Source organism: Podarcis muralis, chromosome 14 (assembly GCF_964188315.1).
Source record: "Podarcis muralis chromosome 14, rPodMur119.hap1.1, whole genome shotgun sequence".
NCBI lineage: Eukaryota > Metazoa > Chordata > Lepidosauria > Squamata > Lacertidae > Podarcis > Podarcis muralis.
In genome coordinates, this window is record NC_135668.1 from 51,948,204 (window position 1) to 51,961,831 (window position 13,628).

A 13,628-nucleotide genomic window follows, 5' to 3' on the forward strand; every position below is an offset into this window, starting at 1 on the left:
ATACAAAAAATTATCAGTAACAGCAAAAAACTCCAGACAAAACTTCTCCCAAAATACTCCAGCAGCAGCAACAGCTGTTCTTATGAAGCCTGTCAGGCCCAATCCTGGACCAGGTAGAGAGAGGCAGGAACAGGCTCTCTGGCTCCCAGCAGGTCAGAGCACAGTGCCTTGTAGTAGTAAATGGAAAAGAGGAACTCTTGGACGCAGTTGAACCATAAAGGAGCATCTTCCATTGGAAACTAAAAGGTGGTTGACCTCCAATATATCAAACACATTGTGGCATTATAATGGGTAATGATTATAGACTTCCTTTCTTCTGCTGCACAAACAGCTTTGAAGTTAGTGACAGTGCAGTAATCTTGGCACTGATCCACATATTTCGAGAAAGGTAAATGGATAGTAAGACACTTGTCTACATCAAGATATATTTCGGGGAGCAGGGTGACATTAAAACATGCCGTTCCTTTGTCTGCACTCCAAAGAAGGTAGCACATTTTGCTTACAAATTGGGATTACTCAGAGACATTAAAAATCCGCTAGTGCAACAATACCAAGCAGGTTTGTTAATAAGCCTTTGGATAGCTTTATGGAAGATTGATTTCCATGGAAGAAATAAGGTTGTAAATGACCTAAGAGGTGACCCAAAGTCATCTCCCCCACCCCACCCAAAATCTGGTAGCTTTTAATGGTATGCATTGCCACCTAAATGAGCTGCCTAACTTGACAAAAACATGCAGGAACTCAAGGCCCCAATTCACTCCTGTGATGTGATTTGGGAGAAGTAATAACCTTAGTTTCCCATTTTGCTTTCTGAGCACCAGTTTTATATACTCAAGACTTCTGACTAAGCATATTTGTCACCAGTGGATTTGGGGGGAAATGACACATTTTGATGTAAACATAGTGTTCCATGAAGTTGCATTCTTCTAATTGAACCTTTTTGCATAGGGTGGTTGTGTATATCACCCTGAATTCAAATGGAAGAATGGAATGCAATTGTGAATCACAATCTCTGCCGGCTGCTGCTTCTCACTCCGGCAGCTGTGTGCACCTTCTGTTTCTACTCCCTCCACTCCACTGATGTCACCACCTGCTACCCGTGGGGAAATGGTAGCTTTTTCACCTGGCAGCCCTAAGCTGTGCCAAGCCAGCAGAGCGACTGCCTTTGTGAGTTGCTCTGAGTGAGTCTCTTTGGTTGATGCGATGGGTATCTCATCACCCAGATCGCCCAGCCCTGCAGAGAGGAGGGTTGCCAGGGGCTCTGCTATGGCTACAAACACCCCCAGCTCAGCTACCATGAAGGATTTGAGGGCAGAGGAGCAGTTGGTGGTGAGTCTTGGCAGCAACAGCAGCTTTTGCAGCTCTTCAGCCCCTTTAGATCTCTCTAGAAAAAAAAAAGGAATTTAAGTAGCTGCCTTACACTGAGTCAGACGTAATCTAAATGTATGTAAATAAGTGGTGTACAATTCTTTGGGTGAAAGAGAGGGAACTGATAAATCTTCGATTGGTTTGAGAGCAGACTCCTATTTGTTGCATTTATATTCCATGTTTTCTCCTCCATAGAATCATCATCATCTATTATTTGTACCCCGCCCATCTGGCTGGGTTTCCCCAGCCACTCTGGGCGGCTTCCACAGAGACCAAAAATACACTAAAATGTCACACATTAAAAACTTCCCTGAACAGGGCTGTCTTAAGATGTCTTCTGAATGTCAGGTAGTTGTTTATCGCTTTGACATCTGATGGGAGGGTGTTCCACAGGGCGGGCGCCACTACCGAGAAGGCCCTCTGCCTGGTTCCCTGTAACCTCAATTCTCACAGGGAGGAAACTGCCAGAAGGTCCTTGGAGCTGGACCTCAGGGTCTGGGCAGAACAATGGGGGTGGAGATGCGCCTTCAGGTATACTGGGCCGAAGCCATTTAGGACTTTCAAGGTCAACAGCAACACTTTGAATTGTGCTCGGAAACATACTGGGAGCCAATGTAGGTCTTTCAAGACCGGTGTTATGTGGTCTCAGCAGCCGCCCCCAGTCACCAGTCTAGCTGCCGCATTCTGGATTAGTTGTAGTTTCCGGGTCACCTTCAAAGGTAGCCCCACGTAGAGCGCATTGCAGTAGTCCAAGCGGGAGATAACTAGAGCATGCACCACTCTGGCGAGACAGTCTGCGGGCAAGGAGGGTCTCAGCCTGCGTACCAGGTGGAGTTGTTAGACAGCTGCCCTGGATACAGAATTGACCTGCACCTCCATGGACAGCTGTGAGTCCAAAATGACTCCAAAGTGGAGGACATGGTTCTCTTTCTCCCCATTTTATCTTCACAGCAACCCTGTGAGGTAGGTTAGGCTGAGAGGCTGTGACTGACCTACGGTCATGCCTGGTGAGTTTTGTGCCCAGGTGGGGATTTGAACCCTGTTTCCTAGGTCCTAATCCAACATCCTTAACTAGTACACCACACTGGCTCTCTCCAGGTGTTTTGGTCTTGTAAGAAGCTACCTTGGTCCATCTTGCTCAGCATTCCTTACACTGCCTGGCAGCAGCTCTCTAGGGACTCAAGCAAATTCCCAGCCCTGCTTGGTGATTCCGGGGACTGGACCTGGGATCATCTGCTGGTATACCAACATTCTCTACCACTGACCAACAGCTCTTCTAGAGCTCATAGGATTGGGAGATCTGCCCTGTCCCCAAACTCAAGAGATCCTTCTGCAGAGAGGACAAGCACTTCCCTCATGCTCAGATACAGCCACACCACTTTACATATCCCAGGGATAGTTAATACATGTGTGATCCTGATGTTTATTATATGCAGGTGTATGCAAACACGTTTAAATAATAAATCCATTGTAAAGTGCAATTTCTCACATTGCTGGGATAGGGGTTGCTTGAAAGAGTCCATCAAACTCTGCTATCATTCAAAAATATTTGTTTCATACTTGAGGTATTAAAAAGAAAAACCCGAAAGGTGGTAGGATTTCCTGGTTATGTGCCATTTCATCTGAATGCCCTGGCAGTTTGGGGTATTGCACAAAGGAGCAGGGTAAACAGCCCTCAAAGAAACTCTAGCTCTCAAGGCCTCTTCTCATGAAGCAACAGCTAATCAAGGCTTGTTGTTGTGAAAATTGATCTGTTCCCTGTAGGAACGGCGCTTGCAGCTCCAGGGCCAATCTCTGGCATATTCCCAACTTGATGACAATCCAGCTAAGAGCTAAAGTCAATTCCCTGACCTGAACATGTCCACTGTTTTTCACATTTTCTTCCCTTCCAACCCTCTGGATTTTGCAAAGATTTATTAGATCCAATAAGGGAGAGAGAAGCATAGAAGTAAAGTTAAGGCCAGTCTCTGTAGTAGTGATGAATTTCTAGCGACTTCAGACAAACTTGGGTGGGTTTGCACAGTCGCTCTCTACATCCAGACTGTTTCTCTTTCCAAAATGTGGCACCACCAACCACACATATTTACACCAGCGCAAAATTAGTACAGGGGGAAATTGTGCAATAGGAGAAGAGCAAGATGCAGACCATAAAACTGGCACTGAATGTACTGCATGCCATTGAAAGTGTGTAGGGTTGCCATATTTCGCCCCATACGCTATTTTCACCAGTTAAATCCCGGACATGTGGGAAATTCTGTATGGCAACCCTAAAAGTGTGGTGCTCAAAACAGTCCAGATATGCACAAGAGTGGCTTGCCATCGTGTTATTGTTTGGATATTTGTATTGCTCAAAACACCTTACTTTGAAAAACACTCATTTTCCTGCTCCATTTTCCTTAGTATTTTACCTTCACAGAAGTGGTAATACTGCCTGGACTGTGAACATTTCACTTTAAAGGGGCTCACATGATGGAATCCTGTGCCATACAATTAAAATCCCCTTCATGCTGACGAGTCAAGGGAAAAGTTACTGGTCTGTTCTTTGCCCGGATACACTAGTTTGCTTTGTGCAGGATCTCTTTTCCCCCCAACAAGAAAGCTTTCAATCATACAAGCTCCACCTCTAAGTAAACAGGACTGTGCAGAATTATTTATGGCTAATGCCTTTTAACACTGCATATGTGTTAAATGTTCCTCTTCAACCAAGCTTTTGGCTGATTAAGCTTCCATGGCCTTTTAAATGTGATTGTGGGAGGGGGAGTTATTTTGGGGTTTTTTGCTCTGACTATTTCTGATTTTATCCTGTATTTTTATCTTGTGAACTGCCCCGAGATCTTCGGATAAAGGGTGATGTATAAACTTAATTAGTTAGTTAATAATAATAATAATATAATGATGATGATGCACAGTCCTCAAATTGAGGGTTTCCTTTTATTTAGTCTGCTAGCCTGAGTAACTTGACAGTTCGTGTGTTACAGGAAACCCAATTCTTGTTTCTGCCTGCAGGTAGCTCTCCGGATCCGTCCCATCAACGCAGCTGAGGTGGAGGAAGGAGCAAACATTATAGCTCACAGATTAGGTGACCAGGTGAGAGGATGGGCAGGTAGCTGCGGGTTGGATGGAAGGAACCAGTGGCGTAGCGTGGGGGGTGCAGGGGGTGTGTGGCCGCACCGGGCACAACATCTGGGGGGGGGTGGGGCGCGTGCTCGCACTCGCAGCTCTCTGCCCGAGTGCTAAAATCCACGGGTTAGGGGGCGCAAATTACTTGCCTTGCCCCGGATGCTGACAACCCACGCTACGCCACTGGGAGGAACCATAGCCCAGTGGCAGAGCACCCGTTTGGCATGACATCTCTGAATAGAGATGAAAATGCCCCCTGTTTGGAACACCAATGGAAACAGAATGCCGTATGTACTAGATGGGTCTTTGGCCTGATCCACCAACCTGACTCTTATGTTATTGAATAATAGCCCCAGATTCAATTCCTGGCATTTCCAGATAGGGCTGGGAAGAATATTTTGCTTATTAAATTTGTATCCCAATCTTTATCCAAGAAGATCAGGGCAAGATATACAGCCACCCTCCCCTCCAATTTTTTTACCCAGTGAAGTAGCTAAAGCTAAGCAGAAGTGACTGGCCCAAGGACGCAAAGGCAGCTTCTTAATTGAGTTGAGATTTGAACCTGGCCCTCCCCAGTCCCAGTCCAACACTAACCACAACGCTCTCTTTTAAGAACATCGCATTTAGAAAAAACGAGCAAAATGCATGCATATTTGCAAACCCAGATTGCAATTTTCTGGTTGCAGAATTTCATATGCAGGAATTCATATGCCTCCAGTAAAGTCATGTTGTGTGTGTATGTGTGTTCCTCCGTTTATTATTTATTGCATCCTTTCTCCACCCTGCCCTTCTTCCAAGATAGCAACACAATGTAACTCACAACCCAGAATACACAATGCAAAATACAATATTAAAAGATACAATAAAAGCAGCCTTAAGTCAAAGATGAATTATCATCAATAAATGATCAGCATCATCTGCCCCAAAATCAACACCAGCTAAGTCCCAGATGGTACAAAATCCAGGGAGTGGTTGTTGCAGAATGTTCCTGTTATGTCTGTTAAATTAATTTTGGAGGAACCGATGGAAATTCAGTGTTAGTCTTTCAAACACTATTGGTCCCTCAATGCATGCACAGAATACCCCTTGAACCTTGCACATACATGCAAACATTCATACTTTTGTCTCTTTCACTGGCTACGTTTTAGGTGGAGAACACTGATTTCAGTCCGCACTAAGACTAGCAGGCATGCATTGCTGCTAGTTGCCACCAGCCACCAAAAACCATTGAAGAAACGTCTTCTACCCACTGGTGCCCATTGAGACATACATATAGCTGTTAACTGTGCAAAGGATTAGCGACAAGACCAACATCCTAACACAGTACTGATATTCAGAGCCAGTGTGGTGTACTAGTTAAGAGTGTTGGACTAGGATGTGGGAGTTCAAATCCCCCACTCAGCCATGACTTAGGGCTAGTCGCTGCCTCACAGCCTAATCTCTCAGGGTTGTTTTGGGGATTAAATGAGGATTAAATGTATGCCATCTTGGCTCTTTGGAGAAAAAGTGGGATATAAATGAAATGAATAAATAATTTGGTGGCGGCTGTCTTGTTTCTTCCCATGTTTTCATCGCTGCTTGGCATCTGTGCTCTAATTTGTTTCTGTTTTAGAAGGGCATATAGTTTCTAATCTATTGCAAACAATTCCCTAATTGTGCATTTATCCAAGTTGCTGCCAAACTTTCTCTGGAGCATTGGGGCAAATGGTTCCGTGAAGCAGTCCCTTGAGGCTGAATGTGGCTTCTTCTGATGTTTTTTCAGCGGAGAGAAAGGAATATATTTTTCCTTCAGCGTTGTTCCGGTATACAAGTGGGGAAAATTTACTCCCAGAAGAATCCCAGAGAAGCGAGGCCTGCTCTTTAACTTTCCATTTAAGAAATCAAACTTCTATTTTCAACTATGCATGGAACCAAGGTCACGTTCACGCCTTGCATTTTAAAGACGTCAAGAGTCATGGCTCCCTCCAAAGAATCCTGAAAATTATTATTATTTTATTTTTTATTTATTTATTTATTTATTTATTTATTTTATTTATACCCCACCCATCTGACTGAGTTTCCCCAGCTACTCTGAGCAGCTCACAACAGAATATTAAAAACATGAAAAGACATCATACATTAAAACTTCCCTAAACAGGGCTGCCTTTAGATGTCTTCTAAAAGTCAGATAGCTGCTTATTTCCTTGACATCTGGTGGGAGGGCGTTCCACAGGGCGGGTGCCACTACCGAGAAGGCCCTCTGCCTGGTTCCCTGTAGCTTTGCTTCTTGCAGCGAGGGACCCGCCAGAAGGCCCTCGGCACTGGACCTCAGTGTCCGGGCAGAACGATGGGGGTGGAGATGCTCCTTCAGGTACTACAGTGGTACCTCGGGTTACAGGACCGAGGCCGTTTGTAAAGGGTGTGTGTAAAGTTGTTAGGAGATCCCTAACTGAATTATTAAGAATCTGGGAAGCGGGGGTCAGTCTGAATGATATTATGTGTCCCTTCCACACCCGTGGTCCTCTGTATGTGTGACAGAACCCATAAGAGGAAACCCACCAAACCAGTTCCTTTGTAAATGGAATGGTTTTGGCTGGCCTGTGATTTACATGTCTAAAAATCTTGCCACAGAGACAAATGTGTGGGCCTTTTCTTACCTGGCCGGATGCCACATCACCCTAAAGTGAAGAACAATAGCCCAAGTTGGGGTTGCTGTCTGAGTGAGCTGGCTAAAAGCTGGGGAGACAAAGACATGTCCCAGAATTCCCTGGAAACTTAATGGGGAGGCGAGATCAGTTGCAGTGTTAATGCTGTGAGGCCCCCTCCATCCTATGCTCAGGTTGTATATATGTGTAAATAAAACCATATATCCTAAAGGCACTGCAGTCTCCTGTGACCTTCATTCAAAGGAAACCGAATCCCTGAGAATGGGGTTGCTTGCAGTATTATGATTCCAAGCACCCTTGTTTAAAGCATTTAATCCTTCACACATTGCATTATGAAGACACTGAGATAGGGTTCTTTGAAGGATTTTTTGCATCAGGCCTTCATCTCTTGACCTCCCCCCCAAACCCCCCTTTTTTACTTTGTTTTCAACAGTACTCAATAGCTAAGAGTAAGCCTTGACAAGGATCCTGTGTGTTCCACCCCCTGAAAGCTGACTAAATGTGCAGCTATACAGTGGTACCTCGCAAGACGAATGCCTCGCAAGACAAAAAACTCGCTAGACGAAAGGGTTTTTTGTTTTTTGAGCTGCTTCGCATGACGATTTTCCCTATGGGCTTGCTTCGCAAGACGGAAACGTCTTGCAAGTTTGTTTCCTTTTTCTTAACACCGTTAATACAGTTACGACTTGACTTCGAGGAGCAACTCATAGAACGCGGTGTGGTAGCCTTTTTTGAGGTTTTTGAAGACTTTGGTGATTTTTTAAGCTTTTCCAAAACTTTCCCGACACCGTGCTTCGCAAGACGAAAAAAATCGCAAGACGACAAAACTCGCGGAACGAATTAATTTCGTCTTGCGAGGCACCACTGTATAAATTAGCACGTGCAACTTTTATGCGCATTTGTGTCATGGCTCTGCACCCCAATTCTTCTAAGCAGTGCTCCAGCTTTTAAGATTTTGCAACCATTTCTTACCTCTTTAGGACAAGGTGTCCATTCTAAAGGGGAGTAATATGCAAAAAGTACCTCTTTGGGGTTCACAATGCATACTTCTTTCATGGAAACATTTTGAACCCAGTACCAAGCTACTAATTCCACCCAAGGGTAAAGGTAAAGGTAAAGGGACGCCTGACAATTAGGTCCAGTCGCGGACGACTCTGGGGGTTGTGGCGCTCATCTCGCTTTATTGGCCGAGGGAGCCGGCGTACAGCTTCCAGGTCATGTGGTTTAATCCGCACCACCACCAGGTATTAGGCACTTAAACTGGAAATGTGGTAAATGGCTGTGACTGTTCGGGCAAGCTATTGCTTTTTGCCAGTCTTCACCAACTTGATGTCCTTGATAAGTTTTGGATAGCACCTCCTATCAGATTGGTGAAGACGGCTTTTCATAAACATTAATAGGCATATGGCAACAAAAGGGGTTGGTTCTACACTGGAGACTTAGCCTGTGTCCAGCCCTATCCTGGGAGCGCCAGATTCAGTGCTTTGAAGTTAACAGCTGGCTTGGCTCTAAGCTGGCACCATCACTATACTTGCCCAAACTCAAGGTGTGAATCCATTTCTCCATAACAGATGGTGGTTTTGATGGATCCAATGGAAGACCCAGATGACGTTTTGCGAGCTAACAGGTCCCGGGAGAAGGCATTCATCTTTGACATGGTGTTTTGCCACAGGGCAACCCAGGTAAAATTAGATTTCCCACCCATCTCTTAAGCAACCTGGATGCCATAGGCAGGGCCGGGACAAAGGCGTTTTGCCACCGAAGGCAGAGGGCAAGGTATAAAATCTGATTTAGAGGCCCAGAGCACTGAAATGATTATGGGTGGCGGTGACCGTATGTACCGTAATTCAAAGCAAAATGCCAAACCGTCAAATGAAATTTTCTTTTTTGAAATGGCACAAAACTTAATGTGTGCTGAAACATACATGCACATAAGTGATGCGCAACATATGACAGGAATCCAATCTACATTAGTGGGAACACCCCCTCCCCCCGTTTAAACGGGTATAAGTAATAGAAAGGGAACAGAGAAGTTGGGGAGGAGTGTGGAGAGCAGTGTTAGGAAATCTAACAAACTTCTGATCCTTCCTAAGATGACTCCATTGATGCTTTCGTTTGAAATATAAATTGCCCAGTTATTTTTAATAATAATAAAAAACCTTTGTGCATGTGTGTCCCTGTTTTGCTGGTGTCCTGAGCACGTGCCTAGTCTGCCTGCTGGGAAATCCTGCACTGTGTCTATTGATCTAAAACAAATCTGTGCTGCTTCAGCAGCTACACTCTGGAACTCCCTGCAGGTTCCTTCACTGCATTTGTTTTTGGTGCCTGATAAATAACACTCTTGTTTAGACAAGCCAAGCCAAAGGATTAAAAATGCATGAGGTGAACTTTAACCTGCTTTAGTTAAACTTTTTGTATGTTTTATAATATTTTGGTATTTTTTGCTTGATGTTATTGTTTTAACTTTTTGTGAATGAACCTGAGGGTTGTTGTCCCCCCCCCCCACAACCAAGCAGTGTATAAATTTTATGAAACAATAAGCAAGCAAGCAAGCAAGCAAACATGTTAGAAGCATTGCAGGAAGTTGGACTCTCTGCAGTTCTATGTTTCTGTGAAATGTAGCTTTCTGAATTCTAATTTTAAAACAGAGATATTTGTGGGGAAGGATCTCTCTACCTCCACCTCCCTTGTACATTTGCTCTGAGAAGTTTCACTTAGGAAGACATGATCTGTTTGTATTCATCCTGAATCTTCTGTCTAACTCACTGGGGACGGCATTACCAAATTCTAAGCCTGAAGCAGAGTTGAGAGCTGGAGGTCTCCTTGGGGAATGAATGAGGTCATATTTTCCTTGCCTGTTCGTTCTACAGGTTTGTTCTACAGATATATGTGCTGATCTGAAGTGTGCCCTGTTAGGCCAGGTTGTATAATTTCGTATCCCCGCCCCCCTTCCTAGGGCTTTGGGGAGCAGGTGTGGGGGCTCTGGCAGGGTCCTAGAATCTTCCTCCCATCTTGCGACCCACTTGGTATTCTGGTTTTACTGGACTCCAGTTCCCAGCACACAGAATGATGGGAGTTGGAGTCCATCATCATCTGAAGATCCACAGATTCCCCTCCTCTGCATTAAGCTCGATCTGAAAGCTTGATCTGCTGCTCCTTATTGTTCCTAGGAGGAGGTGTACCTGTCCACAACAAAAAATCTCGTCGAAGGAATCATTTCTGGCTACAACACTACCATTTTTGCATATGGCCCTACAGGTAAAGTGGAGGGTGAGATACGTGATGCTGGTGTCAGAGGTGGGCATGGTTGGGCAATGGCTAAAAGATTGCAAGGTATTCTTCCACCCCCCATTTAGTCATAACCCTGATAAGATCCAGCTGTTATATGGGAAGAGTCTAAAGGAGGTTTGAGAGGAGAATTAATACAGAAAGCCTCTCAACTGGAAAGAAAATCTAAGAACTAACCAAACAGCTGATTTAGAACAAGAACACAGAAGAGCCCCAGACTATGCAGAAAAATGGAAACGATAAGAAAACAATGACTATCGTAAATTGTGCTCAGGTGGAAAGAATATTTGAAATATTAAAAATGATGATATTTCATAAAAGGCAACAAACCTGATATACTGTTGTTAGCAGCACAAATGAGAACAAGAAGAAGGTACGTGGTTAAAAACACTCAAACTGGAGTGTGGCACTCAAATCAGAAGTGTAACACTCAGAACTGAGCATGTTTGGCTTCCGAAAAAAGTTCGCAAACCAGAATACTTACCGTACTTCTGGGTTTGTAGTGTTTGGGTTCCAAGTTGTTTGGGTGCCTAAATGCTAGAGACTTATTTTGAGAAGTGGATTGAGCCTCTCAGGTTGTGGGCTGCATCAAAGACTTGCAAGTTGGGAATTAGAGTCATTTCCAAATGTTTGACTTTCTTACCCCCCCTCCCCTGTGTTTTCAACCAGGTGCTGGGAAAACCTACACTATGCTGGGGACAGATTCTGAACCCGGCATTTATATCCGCACCCTCAACGACCTCTTCAGAGCTATAGAAGCCACCAGTGGGGACATGGATTATTCCGTCTGCATGTCGTACCTGGAGGTGAGATGGCTGGGCTGTGAGCCATCAGAGGTGGATCTGAGGCAGAAGTGGCTCAAAGTGACTTCTCAGGGTGGAGACACCTGCTGGCCAATGAGGGGCTGTGGCTCATCTGCCCCACTTGCAGAAGGTCCCAGGTTCCACCCCCAGCATCTCAAAGAGATTCCTGCATGAAATCTAGGAGAAAGACTACCAGTCAGTAGCCTCAACCTCGGCCCTCCAGATGTTTTGAGACTACAGTTCCCATCATCCCTGACCACTGGTCCTGCTAGCTAGGGATCATGGGAGTTGTAGGCCAAAAACATCTGGAGGGCTGAGGTTGAGGAAGCCTGGCATAGACAATACAGTCATACCTCGGGTTGCGAACGCTGCGAGTTGCGGGTTTTCGGGTTGCGGACTGCGCTGAGCCTGGAAGTACCGGAATGGGTTAATTCTGGGCTTCGGCGCTTGCGCATGCGCAGAAGCGCCAAATGACATCATGCGCAGAAGCACTGAATTCCGTCACGCGCGTGCGCAGATGCGGCATTGCAGGTTGCGAACGCTGCGGGTTGCAAACGTGCCTCCCACACGGATCATGTTCGCAACCCAAAGTATGACTGTACTGAGTTAGATGAGCCAGTGGTCTGACTCAGTATAAGCTTCCTATATTCTAAGTGGCATCACTTATGGATGGAAAATCCAAATGGTCTCCAGCCCTTCTCAGCGACACCACCAGGGATGCATTGCAGGTCACCCCTGTGCCCACCTAGGCTGCAAGTGGGGACCCCCAGCTGCCTCGTGCAGTGAGCCCCCAAGGCTACAGGACTGGAGAGACTTCCTCCCCAGGCAGCTGGCCATTGGAACCAGTCTCTCTGCCCTAAACCCATCTCTCTCCTTTGTTGCCCTTCCTTTCCCTTTTCGAAGATTTATAACGAAGTCATCCGAGACCTTCTGAACCCGTCTTCGGGATTTCTCGAGCTGAGAGAGGACTCCAAGGGGAGCATTCAGATTGCAGGGATAACGGAAGTCTCCACCACTAATGCACAGGAGGTAAATTGGACTGGCCTTCAGTGTGGAAGGGAAGAATGCTAGAGCTACAATTCCCAGAGTGACTGAAGAAGAAGAAGGAGAGTTTGGATTTGATATCCCGCTTTATCACTCCCCTTCAGGAGTCTCAAAGCGGCTCACAATCTCCTTTCCCTTCCTCCCCCACAACAAACACTCTGTGAGGTGAGCGGGGCTGAGAGACTTCAGAGAAGTGTGACTCACCCAAGGTCACCCAGCAGCTGGATGTGGAGGAGCGGGGAATCAAACCCGGTTCACCAGATTACGAGTCCACCGCTCTGAACCACTACACCCTCTCCACAGGGAATTCTGGGAATTGTAGCCCAGGGTGGGTGGTGGAATAGGAATCTCCTAAGAACTATGACCCCCCCCCCCTTTCTTACCACACATTGCAACGACATGTGCACAGAAACATGGTCGCACAAGTTCCTGACCTGATCCATGGCTGATCCTGGTCCTCCATCTCCCCACTCATATGGCTTTTGCTAGATCATGCAGCTGTTGATGAAAGGGAACAAGGAACGGACTCAGGAGCCTACGGCAGCGAATAAGACCTCTTCGCGTTCCCACGCGGTCCTGCAAGTGCTGGTGAAGCAGACGAGTCGGGTGAAGGACATCAACGAGGAAGTGAGGGTGGGAAGGCTTTTCATGGTGGACCTGGCCGGGTCGGAGAGAGCAGCCCAGGTGACCTTGACTGTTCCCTCCTCTACCTTGTAATAAACAAAAACCTGCCCTTATTCGCTTATGGGGGACACAAGAGCCCTTTGCAGGTTCCCCATTGGTCGGAGGCCAACCAGAGAATATTGAGAAGCAAAGCAGCTCGTAAGCCTGATCTTTATTGAACTGTTGCAACAGGGTGCCCCCTTCACACACAGGAGAAGGAGGAGGACCCAGAACACAGGTGTGCCCACCCTTATATAGACAAGTTAAATTGCCAGCCCTGGAGTCCAAGCCCACCCCCAGAAACATCATACATACATCACAGAAAGGGGTGGTCTACAACAGAAATCTGAGTGCATTATTTACCTCCTCTTTGGCAGGTTACCTGTTAATGCTTACCTGATTGGATACCCTGGCCAGTCTTTTGTAACGATAAATACTTAGTTCCTGAGCCAGGTCACAGGCTCACCCCATTCATACACAGACATACCCTTAAGACAGGATTTGTGAATGAAAAGGCAATGGGGAGGCTTTTCCATTTTCCTTGATCTTGCAGAGAAATCATTTGGTCAGTGTGGGAGTCAAAATGGTTTCCAGGCTGTTTTCCTGTGCTGCTTCAGAAATGTGGTTCATATATTTATGTACGTGTTTGTTTGGTACATTTATGAACATTTATTATATATATAAGACCTTAAATTTC

The 13,628-nt window shown here is 45.8% G+C and overlaps 1 protein-coding gene across 1 annotated transcript in view; it reads left to right on the plus strand.

Moving 5' to 3' along the window:
- Positions 1 to 1,203: 1,203 nt before the first annotated feature.
- The window catches only part of LOC114584709 (kinesin-like protein KIF19), a 33,612-nt gene continuing 21,187 nt past the window's right edge, over positions 1,204 to 13,628 (plus strand). The window contains exons 1-7 of the mRNA XM_077918937.1: positions 1,204 to 1,329; positions 4,375 to 4,455; positions 8,705 to 8,815; positions 10,304 to 10,391; positions 11,091 to 11,227; positions 12,128 to 12,253; positions 12,758 to 12,952. Of these exons, the coding sequence (XP_077775063.1) occupies positions 1,204 to 1,329; positions 4,375 to 4,455; positions 8,705 to 8,815; positions 10,304 to 10,391; positions 11,091 to 11,227; positions 12,128 to 12,253; positions 12,758 to 12,952 (864 nt within the window). The remainder of the gene's footprint in view (positions 1,330 to 4,374; positions 4,456 to 8,704; positions 8,816 to 10,303; positions 10,392 to 11,090; positions 11,228 to 12,127; positions 12,254 to 12,757; positions 12,953 to 13,628) is intronic.